The following is a 21831-nucleotide window of genomic DNA, read 5'->3' as shown; positions in this document are numbered from 1 at the left end:
CTCGGTGCCGCGCTATGAGCTTGTAGATCTATTAGCTATTTTTCAATAGCTAAAGTATAACATACTGCTTATGTAGTGAGTTGAGCTTTCCTAGACATGTGATGTGAGTCCCCAATCACCCATTTTCAGGACAGCTGTGCCACCCGGCTGCTAACTGAATAAACTACACCTGGCCATCAGAGTAGCTGGCTGGCTTGTTGTGGTTGCCTGGTGGTGTGTTGGGTCGAGGTGCAACAAGAGACTCATTGATGGTATGCAGTATGCACGGTTTCATGTGTTTTGATAAATGTATGTTTTGAGCAAAATATGAATGTTCCTTAACCTTGCAGGGCAGGCATTGACAGTGGGAATCCCAGACTCCCACTCCCTGGGATAGGCTGCTTCTCCCCCCCACATGTCGTAGGCTTAAGGCCTTGTCTGGGATAGGCTGCTTCTCCCCCCCACATGTCGTAGGCTTAAGGCCTTGTCTGCCATTAGCTGCTGATGGTTCAGTGGCATGGCGCCTCGAGTCATGGCCTCGTATGCCGACTGCATGTGGCGCCCTTCGGCTCCGGTTCGGTGTCATGTGGCGTTTATGGACCAGAGCATGACGTCATGGCCTAGTGTGGCCCTCTTAATTTGAGGTAAAGAGCTGCCTATTGTATTTGTATGTTTTAAATTGTAATAAGTATTGGTTATTAATATTGTCCTTTTGTTTTATTAGGAGGAGCTCTTTACCTCTACTGTTTTTGTCCCTATTATTTTGGTTATTTGTTTTGTTTATTGTTTGTGCAAATCAGCTGTTTTAATGATTTAACTTAATAGTAGTTCCTCATAACGGTGTACATTTGGCCCAGCTGTGTGACACACACACACACACACACACACACACACACACACACACACACACACACACACACACACACACACACACACACACACACACGGTGTGTCAGGAGTCAGGAAGGACTGCATGTTGCTGCTTGTCTGGTATGTTACTGCACCGCCATCTGTTGGCCACAGGTGGTAATGACTTCTAACGCAGTGAGAATAATATGCTCGCGTTCGGGAATACCTCACGGGAGCACACTCGCGTATTAGTTTGCATTGCTCGCTGCGCTCAGAGCGCGGATTCCGAACGTGCCCATATAATTCACATCTGTACATTGTTTCTCTGTACATACAGAGAAACAACACAGCCAATCAGAATCAAGCTTTCAACCAAGCTGTTGTGTAAACAAACTGCAGTTGAATAGTTTTAACATGTTTACCTTATATACCTTGACACTGGATATAATTTAGTTTTGACATGTTTACCTTATATAGAGTTCCAGGGTGTCCGGGGACCCCCAGGGGTACCTGAGGGAGTTCCAGGGGGTCCCTAGCTCAATTAGAGATAGTTTGGAACCAAATGGACCCTTATGGGTCTGTAACTCTGAGAGAGTACAAAATAATGGAACCAAATGGACCCCAACTCTCAGAGTTAAATTATCATTGATTTTACAATATAAATTGGGGGTCCCAGAGATATAAATTCCATTAAATCGGGGGTCTCTTCAAATGGGGGGTCCCTGGCATATCTCTTCAAATGGGGGGTCCCTGGCATATCTCTTCAAATGGGGGTCCCTGGCATATCTCTTCAAATGGGGGTCCCTGGCATATCTCTTCAAATGGGGGTCCCTGGCATATCTCTTCAAATGGGGGTCCCTGGAATATCTCTTTAAATGGGGGTCCCTGGCATATCTCTTTAAATGGGGGTCCCTGGCATATCTCTTTAAATGGGGGTCCCTGGCATATCTCTTCAAATGGGGGTCCCTGGCATATCGCTTAAAATGGGGGTCCGCGGGGCTAATTAGTGTCAATGTGGGGTCCTTGACAATGATGTTTTTAGACAGTACACTGTAGCTTTAAGAAAACGCAAAGCCTCGCGAGAAGCTCGCGCCAGCTGTGTAGTCTGACCGTTGATGACGTCACGGCTCAATGGCTGCCGCTGGAGGAAAATAAACTAAAGGTACTTTTATGATTTTATTGACGAATTTAAGGGATTTAAAACAGGAAAAACAAGCAACGTTTCTGTCAGAACCTCGGCGTTGGGCTTAATAACGGCTCTTAATTACGTCAAGCTTTTAATATGGAATGTTTTTATTATTATCTCACTCTTATTTCCGTTAGTAAAAAAAACAAAAGCGAACCAAAAACCTCCGACCTTCGAAATAAGAGCACAATGTTATAGTGCGCCTTTATTTCCCGGTTAAACGTCTCGCCGCGGCTCTTATTTTATAACATCTGTTTATTTACCTTAAACATTTACACTGGTTTAAAGTTTAACACCTTTAAAACACGCGCACACACTGCTTCAACAACACGAGCTATTGGAGCTAATGTTAGCATTGTGTTGGTACATTAGCAGGCCCGTGTGTGTGTGTGTGTGTGTGTGTGTGTGTGTGTGTGTGTGGGGAGGGATAGGTGATGACGGGAGCTTTTATTTTCTAAAAGAGCATAGCCTGTTGCTATAGAAGTAATCCAGCTGTTGTTGAATTGATACATTTCATTTAGTTGTTATTTCTACTATAAAAGTGCTTTTTTAATAGTCCTTCCATCCATTTTGTGGTCTTTTCACCTTCATTTTCAATGAACGGACTTACAAAATGAGTAACATCATTTTGATTGATTGAAATATTTATTAACAGTTTGTAGAATTACAGTACATTTCAAGCACAAACTCAATACAAAGACTGTTAACTGTGAATGGACGACCCAATTAAGAGTTACACACACAACAGGGTCCACATTGTTCAATTCATCCAAACATTTAGAGACATACAAATAGAGTTAATAGACACTTCTATGTAGTTAAAGAACAGAACAGGAATTCATCATATAGGAAGCAAAAGGGGAAAAGATACATATACAGTGACCATAAAGAGGACCATATTAAACAGGTCTGTAACAAACCAGGGATTTAGATTTTACGGGGGCCAGTTTCGAATTGCAGCCATCCGTAGGTGCCCTTTGAGAGCGGTTTTGAAGGAGTCAAGGGATTCGCATGTCTTAATGACTGTTGGTAGGGCGTTCCATATTTTGATGGCATATGATCGAAAATAATTTAGTCCCTTGTTTGTGCCGAATCTGGGTTGCACATGGTTTGTTGATCTGGTGTTGTGGGTGTGGACTTCGTTACGTTAAGGAAGTATTTAGACAGGTACATGGGTATCTTGGTGAAGTATTTAGACAGGTACATGGGTATCTCAGTGGTGTATCAAACTAGTCTGTAACTATTAGTGTTCAAATGGAACCAAAATACCAAATCGACCCTTACGGTCTGTAACTCTGAGAGTGTTCAATTGTACATCAATTTGTACACTCTCAGAGTCAAGGGGGTTCTTTGCAAACATTGTAGAACCACTTGTGCCACCATTCCTAATATTCCATACATAGTGTGGTAGTAAATCAGTACTAGTTGGACTCCTAATATTCCATACATAGTGTGGTAGTAAATCAGTACTAGTTGGACTCCTAATATTCCATACATAGTGTGGTAGTAAATCAGTACTAGTTGGACTCCTAATATTCCATACATAGTGTGGTAGTAAATCAGTACTAGTTGGACTCCTAATATTCCATACATAGTGTGGTAGTAAATCAGTACTAGTTGGACTCCTAATATTCCATACATAGTGTGGTAGAAAATCAGTACTAGTTGGACTCCTAATATTCCATACATAGTGTGGTAGTAAATCAGTACTAGTTGGACTCCTAATATTCCATACATAGTGTGGTAGTAAATCAGTACTAGTTGGACTCCTAATATTCCATACATACTGTGGTAGTAAATCAGTACGTAAAATAGCAGATCTACAAGCTCATAGCGCGGCACTCAGTGCTTGTAGATCTGCTATTTTTGAAATATCGCGAAACTGTGGAGCAAATCTTTGAATATATTATATTCCTTCACAGTGAACGTTTTTTAACTCATATCTTTGCTTCTGGGAGCGGGTCCCTGGAACAACATATTCTCAGATGGGAGTCGGCGACCAATTACATTATAGCTTTGGGGGTCCTCACATGAGATAGTTTTAGAACCACTGATATAGAAACATGAGGTTTTAACCCTGTGAGAACCACTGATATAGAAACATGAGGTTTTAACCCTGTGAGAACCACTGATATAGAAACATGAGGTTTTAACCCTGTGAGAACCACTGATATAGAAACATGAGGTTTAACCCTGTGAGAACCACTGATATAGAAACATGAGGTTTTAACCCTGTGAGAACCACTGATATAGAAACATGAGGTTTTAACCCTGTGAGAACCACTGATATAGAAACATGAGGTTTTAACCCTGTGAGAACCACTGATATAGAAACATGAGGTTTTAACCCTGTGAGAACCACTGATATAGAAACATGAGGTTTTAACCCTGTTAAATAAGTCAAATAAGGAGTTTTTATTTGCATCACCGCTGTCTTTTGGTCTTAATCTTTCTGTCTTGCGTCCAGTCGTCAACAGGAAGCCGTGCCTTGCGTCCAGTCGTCAACAGGAAGCCGTGCCTTGCGTCCAGTCGTCAACAGGAAGCCGTGCCTTGCGTCCAGTCGTCAACAGGAAGCCGTGTGGGCGGTGGTCATAGCCATGACATCGTCACGTGGCGCGGCGCAGCGCCACAGCGCCCTCCTGCTGCAGCGTCTGCAGCGGCAGCGCGAGGAGGACTTCCTGTGTGATGTCACCGTGGCGGTGCGCGGCCACGGGGAGTTCCGCGCGCACCGCAGCGTCCTCGCCGCCTTCAGCGTCTACTTCAGCTCCCAGACCCCCCCCGCCCACGAACCCGAGGTCAGGGGTCAGGCGGGAGGGGTCGTCATGAGCCTGGACCCCGGCACGGTCAGCCACTACGCCCTGGAGAAGCTGCTGGAGTTCGTCTACACGGGAGAGATGAGCGCCCTCGCCAGGTCAGGAGGAATCGCTGCATCCTTTTGGTTTCAGTCATTTAGTCTTATTTTAGTCACCTAGAAATGTTCTTAGTGTTTTTAGAGTCTAGTTTCAGTCGACTAAAATATCAGAAGATTTTTTTTTAGTCGACTAAATCTGCGGTTGATTCAGTCGAATAAAATGTATTTTGGCGGTGCCTTGATGCCGTCGTAATGACTGAATAGCAGATCTACAAGCTCGTAGGGCTTGTAGATCTGCTATTTTCAGCATGCGACCAAATGTAAAAGGACTTATACTGGATCTCTTGTCCACTAGTCCCTGACGTATATTTAGTCGTATATTTAGTGTTAGTATTAGTCATCATTGCTTAGTTTTCATTTATCTTTCGTCAGTCAAAAAAGGTAATCGACGAACATTTTTAGTCATAGTTTTAGACGACGAAAACAACCCTGGCCCTCGTCAGGTAACCAGATGGATGGTAGAGCGCCTCCCTTTGACTGCACTCTGTATTCCTGCCAATCAATCAATCGATCAATCAATCAGACTCCATCTCAGCCCGTAGCACTTGCCCTAGCCTCGACGACCTGCCAGGCGTATGCAAAGTGATGTAACAGCAGTTCACAGTGCGGCCGTGTTCCACGTTGGTACTGAGGCTACTCAGACCACGTTGGTACTGAGGCTACTCAGACCACGTTGGTACTGAGGCTACTCAGACCACGTTGGTACTGAGGCTACTCAGACCACGTTGGTACTGAGGCTACTCAGACCACGTTGGTACTATGGCTACTCAGACCACGTTGGTACTGAGGCTACTCAGACCACGTTGGTACTGAGGCTACTCAGACCACGTTGGTACTGAGGCTACTCAGACCACGTTGGTACTGAGGCTACTCAGACCACGTTGGTACTGAGGCTACTCAGACCACGTTGGTACTGAGGCTACTCAGTACCACGTTGGTACTGAGGCTACTCAGACCACGTTGGTACTGAGGCTACTCAGACCACGTTGGTACTGAGGCTACTCAGTACCAATATGTTAAAACGTGTTTAACGTGTTTCAGTGACGTGGAGGAGGTTCGCAGACCCTAACCCTATGAGGCTACTCAGTACAAACGTGTTAAAACCTGTTTAACGTGTGTGGTGTCTCTATTGTTGGTTCTAAACATTTCTACCATAGCCACTCAGGGATTAAGGATGTACGCAGACATAAGAAACAGATTGTCCAACAGGTTCAATGTCATTTTGGTTTGCATTTACTTTCCAAAGTGCAGTGAATGATACATTACAAACAGTCACATCTTCTCTTCCTTGTTATGGCATGATCTCTGTTCTGTCTGTCAGGTAAAAACCATTTGTCCACCAGGTGCATGCCGCTCCCCAATCACCCCCCAGGCCTACTTATACCCCCTGGCAAGCCATTAGGCCTGGGGAGGCGTGCCCCTGTTGGCCAAACAGTAGCTACAACAATTGTGATAATAATACTAATAGACATACACCAGTGAGGATGGCTTCTACAACGTGCTTAACGTGTTAAAACGTGTTTCAGTGACGTCGTGGAGGAGGTTCGCAGTGCGGCCGTGTTCCTCGGCATGTCAGAGGCTACTCGCTATCTGGACGAAAGCCCCGATGACACGGAGACAAGCCACGCCTCCACGGAGACGAGCCACGCCTCCAAGGGTGACCCGGGTGAGGAAACCAGTCTTACATAAAATGCCTGATAAATATTTCAGATAATCACTGTTTCATCAAACGTTATTTATTTTGAAACGTGTTCCAAAAGTAGCGGAAATTTACAAGCTTACAACGCATCACTTGGTGACATGTTGGTGAGCTTGTAGATCTACGATGCATCACTTCATGACATGTTGGTGAGCTTGTAGATCTACGATGCATCACTTCGTGACATGTTGGTGAGCTTGTAGATCTACGATGCATCACTTCGTGACATGTTGGTGAGCTTGTAGATCTACGATGCATCACTTCATGACATGTTGGTGAGCTTGTAGATCTACGATGCATCACTTCATGACATGTAGGCTTGTAGATCTTTTCAAACATATTTTCAAACATTTTCCAAAAGTAGCAGAAATAGCAGGTTTCTTGGGACCGATCACAGATAATTCTGGGGGTCCTCACGCCTAAATAGCTTTTTGATTATCGCGATCATTCTGGTCACAATAATGACGGTGTCCCCTCCCTAGGGGCGGGGCCTGGCGACGCCCAGGACACGCCCCCCGCGGGGTTGGAGGAGGAAGACGAGGAGGAGGAAGACGTGGGTCCGGTGAGCGACGAAGACTACAACCCTTCACCCCCCGCCGCCCCCACCGTGGGGAGAGGGGTGGGCAGGAAGAGAGGCCGCAAGCCCAAGGTACCAGAAATATCTGTTAAAATACAACCTTTTATTCTGAAGTAATGTGTTAAAATACAACCTTTTATACTGAAGTAATATCTGTTAAAATACAACCTTTTATTCTGAAGTAATATCTGTTAAAATACAACCTTTTATACTGAAGTAATATCTGTTAAAATACAACCTTTTATTCTGAAGTAATATGTGTCTCTCCAAGTTCCTCCATAATAACTGATGTTAAAATACAGCAGCGTAGACCTGCCCTTTGTGTTCCATTCCTATAATAACTGATGTTAAAATACAGCAGCGTAGACTTTCCCTTTGTGTTCCATTCCTATAATAACTGATGTTAAAATACAGCAGCGTAGACCTGCCCTTTGTGTTCCATTCCTATAATAACTGATGTTAAAATACAGCAGCGTAGACCTGCCCTTTGTGTTCCATTCCTATAATAACTGATGTTAAAATACAGCAGCGTAGACCTGCCCTTTATGTTCCATTCCTATAATAACTGATGTTAAAATACAGCAGCGTAGACCTGCCCTTTGTGTTCCATTCCTATAATAACTGATGTTAAAATACAGCAGCGTAGACCTGCCCTTTATGTTCCATTCCTATAATAACTGATGTTAAAATACAGCAGCGTAGACCTGCCCTTTGTGTTCCATTCCTATAATAACTGATGTTAAAATACAGCAGCGTAGACCTGCCCTTTGTGTTCCATTCCTATAATAACTGATGTTAAAATACAGCAGCGTAGACCTGCCCTTTGTGTTCCATTCCTATAATAACTGATGTTAAAATACAGCAGCGTAGACCTGCCCTTTGTGTTCCATTCCTATAATAACTGATGTTAAAATACAGCAGCGTAGACCTGCCCTTTGTGTTACATTCCTATAATAACTGATGTTTAAAATACAGCAGCGTAGACCTGCCCTTTGTGTTCCATTCCTATAATAACTGATGTTAAAATACAGCAGCGTAGACCTGCCCTTTGTGTTCCATTCCTATAATAACTGATGTTAAAATACAGCAGCGTAGACCTGCCCTTTGTGTTCCATTCCTATAATAACTGATGTTAAAATACAGCAGCGTAGACCTGCCCTTTGTGTTCCATTCCTATAATAACTGATGTTAAAATACAGCAGCGTAGACCTGCCCTTTGTGTTCCATTCCTATAATAACTGATGTTAAAATACAGCAGCGTAGACCTGCCCTTTGTGTTCCATTCCTATAATAACTGATGTTAAAATACAGCAGCGTAGACCTGCCCTTTGTGTTCCATTCCTATAATAACTGATGTTAAAATACAGCAGCGTAGACCTGCCCTTTGTGTTCCATTCCTATAATAACTGATGTTAAAATACAGCAGCGTAGACCTGCCCTTTGTGTTCCATTCCTATAATAACTGATGTTAAAATACAGCAGCGTAGACCTGCCCTTTGTGTTCCATTCCTATAATAACTGATGTTAAAATACAGCAGCGTAGACCTGCCCTTTGTGTTCCATTCCTATAATAACTGATGTTAAAATACAGCAGCGTAGACCTGCCCTTTGTGTTCCATTCCTATAATAACTGATGTTAAAATACAGCAGCGTAGACCTGCCCTTTGTGTTCCATTCCTATAATAACTGATGTTAAAATACAGCAGCGTAGACCTGCCCTTTGTGTTCCATTCCTATAATAACTGATGTTAAAATACAGCAGCGTAGACCTGCCCTTTGTGTTCCATTCCTATAATAACTGATGTTAAAATACAGCAGCGTAGACCTGCCCTTTGTGTTCCATTCCTATAATAACTGATGTTAAAATACAGCAGCGTAGACCTGCCCTTTGTGTTCCATTCCTATAATAACTGATGTTAAAATACAGCAGCGTAGACCTGCCCTTTGTGTTCCATTCCTATAATAACTGATGTTAAAATACAGCAGCGTAGACCTGCCCTTTGTGTTCCATTCCTATAATAACTGATGTTAAAACACAGCAGCGTAGACCTGCCCTTTGTGTTCCATTCCTATAATAACTGATGTTAAAACACAGCAGCGTAGACCTGCCCTTTGTGTTCCATTCCTATAATAACTAGGGCCGGGACAAATTGCGATTCATTTAGATGAATTAACTACAGAAAAATAAATCGCGATTAACTACAGATAAATGAATCGCACCTTTTTTTTCACCGCGGAACGTTTCTCACTGGGCGCTTTTCTATAGTACTGAAAACTGGAAATAATAAAAAGTCACCCCATTTTGTGTTGCCTAGAACTGGAGGTCTGACAAAAAACAGTAACAATATGAAGTAAGTACAGCTTTGTGATGTCACTGAGATGTACTTGTTACTGTTACTACATTTTTTTCAGACCTCCAGTTCTAGGCAACACAGAATGGGGTGACTTTTTATTATTATTTCCACAACAGGTATATTAATGACAGTAAAATGTTGAAAATGAGTGGTATCCTGTAGTCACTATTCATTGATTCACTGGGATACCAAAAAACATTAAAAAAAAAGGTTTCTCGCTGTTCTCAGGTTGAATATTGATATGCGATTAAAATGCGATTCATCTAGATTAATTAACTACAAAGCCTCTGATTAATTAGATTAATTTTTTTAATCGAGTCCCAGCTCTAATAATAACTGATGTTAAAATACAGCAGCGTAGACCTGCCCTTTGTGTTCCATTCCTATAATAACTGATGTTAAAATACAGCAGCGTAGACCTGCCCTTTGTGTCCCATTCCTATAATAATACTAATAATAAAACTTTATTTGTATAGCACCTTTCATGACATGAAATGCAGCTCAAAGTGCTTTACAGAGCAATGGAGAATTGTTTTTAAAGCAAGGCAAAGACATTAAAAAAGGACATGATAAGATCAATTAAAAGCAATGTTGTAGAAGTGGGTCATGAGCTGTGCTTTAAAAATGTCTACAGAGGCTGCCTGTCGAAGGTACAGTGGGAGTTTGTTCCATGCCGTCGGCCCGTAGAGGCAAAAAGCTGCTTCCCCGTATTTTTTAGTTGCCATTTTTTTAGGCAAAGCGAGCAGGCCAGCAGTGGAAGACCTTAGGGGGCGGTTTGGGACATATTTAGGCAGGCAGTCATGTAGGTAGGAAGGTGTGAGACCATTGAGAGCTTTATACACAAGTAAAATCATTTAAAAATCAATCCTAAAAACAACCGGAAGCCAGTGCAGTGAAGCCAAAACTGGAGTAATATGTTCTCTCATCTTAGTTCTAGTTAAAACTCTGGCTGCTGCATTTTGGACAAGTTGTAATCTGTCAGTTGTTTTCTTAGGCAGTCCAGAAAAAAGTGCATTGCAGTAATCAAGCCAAGAAAAAACAAAGGCGTGGATTAGCGTTTTTTGCATCGTCCAAAGACAAATAGGCTCTGATTCGTGCAATATTTCTAAGGTGAAAAAAGGCAATCTTGGTAACATGATTAATGTGTGAATTAAAATTCAATTCAGAATCAATAAAGACTGATGTTAAAATACAGCAGCGTAGACCTGCCCTTTATGTTCCATTCCTATAATAACTGATGTTAAAACACAGCAGCGTAGACCTGCCCTTTATGTTCCACTCCTATAATAACTGATGTTAAAATACAGCAGCGTAGACCTGCCCTTTGTGTTCCATTCCTATAATAACTGATGTTAAAATACAGCAGCGTAGACCTGCCCTTTGTGTTCCATTCCTATAATAACTGATGTTAAAATACAGCAGTGTAGACCTGCCCTTTGTGTTCCATTCCTTTAATAACTGATGTTAAAATACAGCAGCGTAGACCTGCCCTTTGTGTTCCATTCCTATAATAACTGATGTTAAAATACAGCAGCGTAGACCTGCCCTTTGTGTTCCATTCCTATAATAATTGATGTTAAAATACAGCAGCGTAGACCTGCCCTTTATGTTCCATTCCTATAATAACTGATGTTAAAATACAGCAGCGTAGACCTGCCCTCTATGTTCCATTCTTATAATAACTGATGTTAAAATACAGCAGCGTAGACCTGCCCTCTATGTTCCATTCCTATAATAACTGATGTTAAAATACAGCAGCGTAGACCTGCCCTTTGTGTTCCATTCCTATAATAACTGATGTTAAAATACAGCAGCGTAGACCTGCCCTTTGTGTTCCATTCCTATAATAACTGATGTTAAAATACAGCAGTGTAGACCTGCCCTTTGTGTTCCATTCCTTTAATAACTGATGTTAAAATACAGCAGCGTAGACCTGCCCTTTGTGTTCCATTCCTATAATAACTGATGTTAAAATACAGCAGCGTAGACCTGCCCTTTGTGTTCCATTCCTATAATAATTGATGTTAAAATACAGCAGCGTAGACCTGCCCTTTATGTTCCATTCCTATAATAACTGATGTTAAAATACAGCAGCGTAGACCTGCCCTTTGTGTTCCATTCCTATAATAACTGATGTTAAAATACAGCAGCGTAGACCTGCCCTTTGTGTTCCATTCCTATAATAATTGATGTTAAAATACAGCAGCGTAGACCTGCCCTTTATGTTCCATTCCTATAATAACTGATGTTAAAATACAGCAGCGTAGACCTGCCCTTTGTGTTACATTCCTATAATAACTGATGTTAAAATACAGCAGCGTAGACCTGCCCTCTATGTTCCATTCTTATAATAACTGATGTTAAAATACAGCAGCGTAGACCTGCCCTTTGTGTCCCATTCTTATAATAACTGATGTTAAAATACAACCTTTTAAACTGATGTGTCTCTTCAAGTACCTCCATAATAACTGTTATTACAATCCATTCCTAATTCAATAATTCTGCTGCTCTGACTAAACTCAGTCTAATCACTAATCAGCTCAACTGATGATATTTATAACGTGATTACTGTTTCAACCAATTGCTTATTGGTCAGCATTGGTTGAGCCTCCTCTGTGTGTCAGTACCTCTGTGTGTCCACCAGAGGGGGCTCAATTACCACCAGAGGTTCTAGTACCAGTCGCTGGGAACCTCTGGTGTAAAGTAACATTTACTGGAGTTCTTTAGTAACATTTTGAGTTATTTGTACTTTACTCAAGTATTTCCAATTTCCAGTACTTCTACTCCACTACATCATTTTGAGTTATTTGTACTTTACTCAAGTATTTCCAATTTCCAGTACTTCTACTCCACTACATGTCAGGAATATTATACTGTTATTTTATACTAGAATAACAGCAGTATAATATTAGGTAAAAATAAGGTAAATTTTATTTATAAAGCGCCTTTCAAAACAAATGTCACAAGGTGCTGTACAATAAATAAAATGAAATAAAACAAGAGCAACACATAGATCAACAATAAAACGAAAACACAATGACAGAGTAATAATACAAAAGAAAATAAATATATATAAACATGCATTACCATATAGACCAGTGGTAACCAACCTTTTCAAGCCCAAGAACCCATTTTATTCCCAATTGTAAGCCAAGATCTACCACTAAAACGTGTTAGAAAAAACACTTGGTTTTTTTTGCTATTTCTGACAGGCTCAATGCATGTGCACACATCCACACAAAGACTAAAGCTTAAATTAGAATAAATACTTATAGTAAGTTATATTATCAATGTCAAATAATATTCAGACAAATTAGAAATAATTAGTATTTGAAATATTTTGTTTCTCATTTCAATGAATATTCACATTGGCAGATGTTCAAATGACATAGGCATAACATGACCATATATATTTGCAAAGATATGGTGACATACTCTCAGGGTCAGCCCACCTTTAATGAGACTGCTGTGACTGCACTTTATCTGCAAGCGTTTTGAAATCTGGTTCATATTTAGTGATTGCCAGTCTGAGGGTGTCATTAAGATGTGAGTCAGTCATACGAGTTCTAAACTTGGATTTTATTATTTTCATTTGTGAAAAGGAAATTTCACATAAGTACGTGGAACCAAAGTAGGCATGCAGCTTGAGTGCACAGTGCACACGACACAATCAGGGGATACTTCTCTGCTCACAAGAGACCAAAATTCCTTCTCTTTTAGCTCTGACCTGCAGGTGACAGTCACTTACTAATCCAATAATCTCCATTTAAATATCTGAAGTTAATGCAAACACATCCTGCATTTTATCGGACAGCAGTTCAATGACAGTAGGCTCAGTAAAGAGGAAAGGGTTTGATACAAAAGCAGGTACTTGACTCATGCGTTGTACAAGTATCATATTTCATATTTATCATATCTTTTGCTATATGTGTGCGTGTGTACAGAATTCAAACTGTAGCATTGATTATTGTCACGGACAGAAGTCATTCTTTCCCTTTGCATATGCACCGGAGTGCACTCGCCTATTAGTTTGCATTGCAGACTGGTCTATTCAGAACGCGCCCTTAATTAAAAACCAAATGCAGCTGTGTATGTGGCTCTCAGTGTGCGGTGTCCCACTATTGACTGGCTGAAGTCTGTTTGAACTGCGCTGTGTCAGAGAAGTAACAGATAGAAGCCGCAAACGTTACCCCCAAACGATACCCCCCCTCACCTCTGTGCTGGAAATATAACGTCTGGGTTTCCGAGGCTACATCCATGCTGACGCAATGACTGTCCTGTTTCTGGCTAAGCTTTACGCGCAGGGCACTTGAACCTCTCCGTCTCCAGTCAGTGCTGGTTGTTGTTTATTTGCATGGCTCAGAAAATGAGTAACAAACTAAAATGAGAACGTTATCGAGTTGTTAGAGGAGGAGAATAATAATGTTATATTTCTTATTGTGTTCTCGGGCCGCTGTGCTGCGCTGCTGTGCTGTGTGCCAACCACATCATCTTTTCATTTTGACATGATTCACATGAAATAATAATCCTGCACCACGTGTAGCGATTAACGTGATCGTGACAAAATAGCCTACAGCTGCTGCTGCCAAAGATACCAAAGATTGGACAGTGCTACGCAACATGGAAGTAACACTGACTCGAAGCCGTTTATAAATCAGTCAGTGAAGTCAACTTTTCACCGCCGTTTGGTCCCCGTCGTCCGTCCGCCCCCCCCCCCCCCCCCCCCACCCACAATCACAATCAGAAGCGTTTTCAAAGAGACGAGTAGGATATAAAGGCAGCCTGAAAGGCAAGCATTTGCATTCCAATGGGTCTGACACTTCGCGATCGACTTGAAAGGTTCCCGCGAGCTACTGGTAGCTCGCGAACCCCTGGTTGGTTACCCCTGATATAGACAATATTACAGACAAAAGTGCTTTTGAAACAAATGGGTTTTTAGCAGCTTTTTGAACGTCTCGACAGATTCTGCCCTCCTTAGGGAAATTAATTCCATAGGGAAGGGGCTACAACTTCAAAAGCTCTATCGCCTTTAGTTCTTAGTCTTGTGTTAGGGACTTTGAGCAGGTCTTTACCTGACGACCTCAGTGTTCTCACATTTGCTTTGGGGCATAATAATTCAGTCATGTACATAGGAGACAGCCCATGGAGAGCTATAAAATGTGATTAATACAATTTTAAAAACAATTCTGCAGTCAATTGGAAGCCAGTGTAAAGCAGAAAGCACAGGGGTGATATGAGACCTTCTAAAAGTGTTCGTTAAAAGTCTATGATCAGAGGGTTTAAATGCAAAATACAGCTGGGTGACATCAGCATAACAGTGGTAAGACAAAAATGACCGATTAAAACACCAAGTGGAAGCATGTATAAAGACAATAAAATGGGACCAAGAAAAAATATTACATAATTTTATAACTAGGGATGTCCCGATACCACAATTTCTGTGTTAGGCGATACCGAATACCGATACCAGAAAATAATATTTATACTTGTTTTACTTTATTTTATTGTATTGTTTTTAGCAGACTCCTCACTCAAACGTGCACTTGCAGTTTAGGGCAACTCCAAAGCAAACTCCACATGTCCCAACATTCTATTTACCTGCCATAGTGTCGACCCCTTCCTTACCCCTGTGTGGGATCACTGGTTAGACTGGCATAGTGTCGACCCCTTACCCCTGTGTGGGATCACTGGTTAGACTGGCATAGTGTCGACCCCTTACCCCTGTGTGGGATCACTGGTTAGACTGGCATAGTGTCGACCCCTTACCCCTGTGTGGGATCACTGGTTAGACTGGCATAGTGTCGACCCCTTACCCCTGTGTGGGATCACTGGTTAGACTGGCATAGTGTCGACCCCTTACCCCTGTGTGGGATCACTGGTTAGACTGGCATAGTGTCGACCCCGATCTACAAGCTCACAATGCGTCGTGCTTCTACATGGCTTCTACTTGGCCAAAATCACATAATTCTGGGGGTCCTATTGATCACCACTGACATAGAAACATGGTTTATTTCAGAAGAATGTGAGGATTTAGAAGATTCTTTATTTATTTCGACGTCAGGCCTAGTGGACCCTCCTTTATATGGTGTCGTCCACTCAGTCTTTGTATTGAGTTTGTGCTTGAGATGTGATTCTGCAAACTGTTAATAAATATTTCAATCAATCAATCAATCAATAAATCAATAGATCTTCTTCCACCCCTTCAAGGTCCCGGGCCGCGGCGAGCGGGCCCTCCTACCCCCCCAGACCGGGTCCCCTCGCAGAGGGAGGGGGAGGGGCCGAGGAAGAGGAAGAGGAAGAGGTGTGGCGAGATCGGAAGAGCTCCCAGAGGCAGAGGGCGGAGGCTCACAGGTAGGGACGCACCGTCCGTCCGTCCGTCCGTCTTCAACCGCTTATCCGTAGTCGGGTCGCGGGGGCAACGGCTCCACCAGAGAGCTCCAGGACTTCCCTCTCCAGAGCAACAGTAGTGACTTCCTCCTGGGGGGATCCCGAGGTGTTCCAAGGCCAGTGAGTCGATGTGTTTCCTCCATCTGCGCCTTGGTCTGCCCCGGGGTCTCCTCCCAGTGGAGATATAATCCATCTGGTCCATGGTCTGCCCCGGGTTCTCCTCCCAGTGGAGATATAATCCATCTGGTCCTTGGTCTGCCCCGGGGTCTCCTCCCAGTGGAGATATAATCCATCTGGTCCTTGGTCTGCCCCGGGGTCTCCTCCCAGTGGAGATATAATCCATCTGGTCCTTGGTCTGCCCCGGGGTCTCCTCCCAGTGGAGATATAATCCATCTGGTCCTTGGTCTGCCCCGGGGTCTCCTCCCAGTGGAGATATAATCCATCTGGTCCTTGGTCTGCCCCGGGGTCTCCTCCCAGTGGAGATATAATCCATCTGGTCCTTGGTCTGCCCCGGGGTCTCCTCCCAGTGGAGATATAATCCATCTGGTCCTTGGTCTGCCCCGGGGTCTCCTCCCAGTGGAGATATAATCCATCTGGTCCATGGTCTGCCCCGGGTTCTCCTCCCAGTGGAGATATAATCCATCTGGTCCTTGGTCTGCCCCGGGGTCTCCTCCCAGTGGAGATATAATCCATCTGGTCCTTGGTCTGCCCCGGGGTCTCCTCCCAGTGGAGATATAATCCATCTGGTCCATGGTCTGCCCCGGGTTCTCCTCCCAGTGGAGATATAATCCATCTGGTCCTTGGTCTGCCCCGGGGTCTCCTCCCAGTGGAGATATAATCCATCTGGTCCTTGGTCTGCCCCGGGGTCTCCTCCCAGTGGAGATATAATCCATCTGGTCCTTGGTCTGCCCCGGGGTCTCCTCCCAGTGGAGATATAATCCATCTGGTCCTTGGTCTGCCCCGGGGTCTCCTCCCAGTGGAGATATAATCCATCTGGTCCTTGGTCTGCCCCGGGGTCTCCTCCCAGTGGAGATATAATCCATCTGGTCCTAAGCTGTTTTTCAACAACCAAAAATGTCAAATAATGGTTAGAAGCTGTTTTTCAACAGCCAAAAGTGTCAAATAATGTTTTAGGAGCTGTTTCTCAACAACCAAAAGTGTCAAATAATGGTTAGAAGCTGTTTTTCAACAGCCAAAAGTGTCAAATAATGTTTTAGGAGCTGTTTCTCAACAACCAAAAGTGTCAAATAATGTTTTAGAAGCTGTTTTTCAACAGCCAAAAGTGTCAAATAATGTTTTAGAAGCTGTTTTTCAACAGCCAAAAGTGTCAAATAATGTTTTAGAAGCTGTTTTTCAACAGCCAAAAGTGTCAAATAATGTTTTAGAAGCTGTTTTTCAACAGCCAAAAGTGTCAAATAATGTTTTAGGAGCTGTTTCTCAACAACCAAAAGTGTCAAATAATGTTTTAGAAGCTGTTTTTCAACAGCCAAAAGTGTCAAATAATGTTTTAGAAGCTGTTTTTCAACAGCCAAAAGTGTCAAATAATGTTTTAGAAGCTGTTTTTCAACAGCCAAAAGTGTCAAATAATGTTTTAGGAGCTGTTTCTCAACAACCAAAAGTGTCAAATAATGGTTAGAAGCTGTTTTTCAACAGCCAAAAGTGTCAACATGTCAATGGCGTGTAGGACAGAGATAGCCGATTTGCTCGTCTACATGTGACGTAAAGTCTCTTTCATTGTCAATGGTAATTATCTATATGGTGCATCCCTACTACTCACAGGAAGAGTTTATATTACTATATATGGTCATCTGCTGCTCACAGGAAGAGGTTATAAGTCTATATATGGTCATCTGCTGCTCACAGGAAGAGGTTATAAGTCTATATATGGTCATCTGCTGCTCACAGGAAAATGATGGCGAAGTAGAGCGTGACTCCTCCCCCTCGGCACGGAGCCCCGCCTCCAAGCGAGCGCGTCAGAGCAGCGGGGAAACGGCCAAGAGAGGCAGAGGCAGAGGACGAGGTAATTATTATTCACTTTATTTACATAATAATAAGAAGAACTAGAACTGCACTCTGCCGAGTGCATACTTGCTTGTTGCACACTAGTAGGCCATAAATGGCCAACTAGTGCGCAAGCAGAGCGCGCAAGTACTTTCGACCGCTGTAAACTGTCACATCTCAGTATCTCTGTGAAGGAACGTTTGAAATGTATAAGCATTAGGTGTAACTTACACATTACGTCATCGTTGAGAGCTGGGACCAGCAAACCAGGCACAGATTTGCATACACAAAAAAATGTTTGACGCTGTCACTTTCTGGCACCAAGTAACCACAGTATACTGCTAATCAAATTACAACTACATACTCTATATGTAGTTGTAATTTGAAATTTGTAACTTGTAAATCTGTGCCTGGTTTGCTGGGTCCAGATTACACATTACGTCATCGTTGAGAGCTGGGACCAGAGTACATGGTGTGTATATGTATGACTAGCTCTCAGTGATGACGTTAGAGAAATGGTCATCTGTGTAATCTGGTCCCAGCAAATCAAATTACAACTACATATAGAGTATGTTTATCTGTATTTTATGTCACACAGGTAGAGGGAGAGGGAGAGGAAGAGGAAGAGGAGGAGGAAGAGGAGGAGGAGGAGTGGAGGTGAACCGTTCCGACGAAGAGGAAACGGAGGAGGCTGATGAAGGGGAGGAGGGAGGAGGGGGAGGGGAAGGGGAGGAGGGAGGAGGGGAAGGGGAGGAGGGGGAGAAAACAGAAGACCCGGACTGGGGGGAGGGGGAGGGGGAGGGGAAGGCAAGAGAGGGGAGGAGAGGGAGGGGGAGACGGGGGAGAGGGAGGGGCTCGTCGTGGGTCAGGAGCATTCGGGCCGTGGAGGAAGAGGAGGGGCTAGTCGAGGAGGAAGACCCCGCAGGTACTATTTTTGTCTGTCTGTCTGGTCCGTCCGTCCGTCCGTCCGTCCGTCCGTCCGTCCGTCTGTCTGTCTGTCTGTCCAGCGTCTTGTCGTAGTTATTGGCTTAAGCCATTTTGGCCTGAGATCAGATTCTAAAAATGTCTGTTTGAAAATGACAGTTTTCTGAAAAAGCTATGTTTCTAATGTCAGTCATTCTTCGATTTTTCAAAAATAGCAGATCTACAAGCTCGTAGCGCGCCACTCGGTGGCGCGCTACGAGCTTGTAGATCTGCTAATTTTCAATAGCTAAAGCATAACGTAATGCTAACACCAAAAGGGGCTCCCGTCCAAAATGGGCTAATATGTAATGTGGCACATTCTAAACTATAATCACTTTCATGTTGAAAAATGTTCCCGTTTAAAAACGGTTAAAAAAAATTACTGGAGATAGCAGCAGATCTACATGCTCGCAACGCAACGAACGCATTGCACCGCGATGTGATGCGAAGTGATTTTATTTGTGCGACAATAATTAACGGTCCTGTAACAACACAGCAGCCCTAGAGGGCGGCGGAGAGGAGGAGGGAGAGGGCGGAGCCGCAGACGGAGAGGATTACCAAGAAGAAGAAGAAGAAGAATGGGACGAAGACGAGCAAGGTGAGGACGGTTTATAAAGGTCGACAGCATGGACAGCTCCTACAGTGTTACACACTTCAGCACCATGGACAGCTCCTACAGTGTTACACACTTCAGCACCATGGATAGCTCCTACACAGTGTTACACACTTCAGCACCATGGATAGCTCCTACAGTGTTACACACTTCAGCACCATGGATAGCTCCTACAGTGTTACACACTTCAGCACCATGGATAGCTCCTACACAGTGTTACACACTTCAGCACCATGGATAGCTCCCACACAGTGTTACACACTTCAGCACCATGGATAGCTCCCACACAGTGTTACACACTTCAGCACCATGGATAGCTCCCACACAGTGTTAACTCAGCACCATGGATAGCTCCTACACAGTGTTACACACTTCAGCACCATGGATAGCTCCTACAGTGTTACACACTTCAGCACCATGGATAGCTCCTACACAGTGTTACACACTTCAGCACCATGGATAGCTCCCACACAGTGTTACACACTTCAGCACCATGGATAGCTCCCACACAGTGTTAACTCAGCACCATGGATAGCTCCTACACAGTGTTACACACTTCAGCACCATGGATAGCTACTACACAGTGTTACACACTTCAGCACCATGGATAGCTCCCACACAGTGTTAACTCAGCACCATGGATAGCTCCTACACAGTGTTACACACTTCAGCACCATGGATAGCTACTACAGTGTTACTGCAGCACCATGGATAGCTCCTACAATGTTAACTCAGCACCATGGATAGCTCCTACACAGTGTTACACACTTCAGCACCATGGATAGCTCCTACACAGTGTTACACACTTCAGCACCATGGATAGCTCCTACACAGTGTTACACACTTCAGCACCATGGATAGCTCCTACACAGTGTTACACACTTCAGCACCATGGATAGCTCCTACACAGTGTTGCACACTTCAGCACCATGGATAGCTCCTACACTGTTAACTCAGCACCATGGATAGCTCCTACACAGTGTTACACACTTCAGCTCCATGGATAGCTCCTACACAGTGTTGCACACTTCAGCACCATGGATAGCTCCTACACTGTTAACTCAGCACCATGGATAGCTCCTACACTGTTAACTCAGCACCATGGATAGCTCCTACACAGTGTTACACACTTCAGCACCATGGATAGCTCCTACACTGTTAACTCAGCACCATGGATAGCTCCTACACTGTTAACTCAGCACAATGGATAGCTACTACAGTGTTACTTCAGCACCATGGATAGCTCCTACAGCAGGGTTCCCCAATAGGCCGCGGAGCGCCCCCTTGTGGCCCATTGAAGAATAAAAAAAAGAATGGCCCCCAGCCTGGTACACTAGTCAAAATATGGCCCTTGAGATTGCCTTTTTTCACCTTAGAAATATTGCAAGAATCAGAGCCTATTTGTCCTTGGACGATGCAAAAACGCTAATCCACGCCTTTGTTTTTTCTCGGCTTGATTACTGCAATGCACTTTTTTGCCTAAGACTGCCTAAGAAAACAACTGACAGATTACAACTTGTCCAAAATGCAGCAGCCAGAGTTTTAACTAGAACTAGAACATATTACTCCAGTTTTGGCTTCACTGCACTGGCTTCCGGTTGTTTTTAGGATTGATTTTAAAATGATTGTACTTGTCTATAAAGCTCTCAATGGTCTCGCACCTTCCTACCTACATGACTGCCTGCCTAAATATGTCCCAAACCGCCCCCTAAGGTCTTCCACTGCTGGCCTGCTCGCTTTGCCAAAAAAAATGGCAACAAAAAATACGGGGAAGCAGCTTTTTGCTTCTACGGGCCGACGGCATGGAACAAACTCCCACTGTACCTTCGACAGGCAGCCTCTGTAGACATTTTTAAAGCTCAGCTCAAGACCCACTTCTACAACATTGCTTTTAATTGATCTTTTATTTTTTATTTGTGTTATTCATGTCCTCACTGTATTGCATTACTGCTTGTTTTTTAATGTCGTTGCCTTGCTTTTCTTTTATTCTCCATTTTTCTGTAAAGCACTTTGAGCTGCATTTCATGTCATGAAAGGTGCTATACAAATAAAGTTTTATTATTATTATTGAGGAAAATGAATTGGGGAACCCTGTCCTACAGTCTTACACACTTCAGCGCCCCTAACCCAGTCGACATGTTAGTAACATTTGTAACAGGTTCACAGTGTAAAGCCCTAACCGTTAGGGCGTTAGCTAACGTTATGCTAACGTTGCAGCGGAAGACGAGGAGGAGTGGAGCGCCCTGGATGTGGGCGGAGACCCCGACTGGACGGAGGGCGGTGACCATGACAACGAGGGGGAGGAGCCGGAG

The 21831-nt window shown here is 43.5% G+C and overlaps 2 protein-coding genes across 2 annotated transcripts in view; both read left to right on the top strand.

Moving 5' to 3' along the window:
• Nucleotides 1-4473: 4473 nt before the first annotated feature.
• Nucleotides 4474-21831, top strand: part of mynn (myoneurin) — a 24161-nt gene continuing 6803 nt past the window's right edge. The window contains exons 1-9 of the mRNA XM_080793246.1: nt 4474-4925; nt 6452-6591; nt 7107-7273; nt 15763-15906; nt 17848-17962; nt 18542-18655; nt 18797-18868; nt 19403-19504; nt 21737-21831. The exon at nt 21737-21831 is cut by the window's right edge and continues 36 nt beyond it. Coding sequence (XP_080649372.1) covers nt 4612-4925; nt 6452-6591; nt 7107-7273; nt 15763-15906; nt 17848-17962; nt 18542-18655; nt 18797-18868; nt 19403-19504; nt 21737-21831 — 1263 coding nt within the window. The 5' untranslated portion in view covers nt 4474-4611. The remainder of the gene's footprint in view (nt 4926-6451; nt 6592-7106; nt 7274-15762; nt 15907-17847; nt 17963-18541; nt 18656-18796; nt 18869-19402; nt 19505-21736) is intronic.
• The window catches only part of cops9 (COP9 signalosome subunit 9), a 69545-nt gene continuing 62416 nt past the window's right edge, over nt 14703-21831 (top strand). The window contains exon 1 of the mRNA XM_080794350.1: nt 14703-14714. The gene's annotated coding sequence lies outside the window, so the exon portion shown is untranslated. The remainder of the gene's footprint in view (nt 14715-21831) is intronic.

This window comes from Protomyctophum bolini (assembly GCF_963924005.1).
Source record: "Protomyctophum bolini genome assembly, chromosome: 21".
Lineage (NCBI taxonomy): Eukaryota > Metazoa > Chordata > Actinopteri > Myctophiformes > Myctophidae > Protomyctophum > Protomyctophum bolini.
Note: the sequence above shows the minus strand (reverse complement) of the source record. Positions and strands in the feature narration are given on the sequence as shown.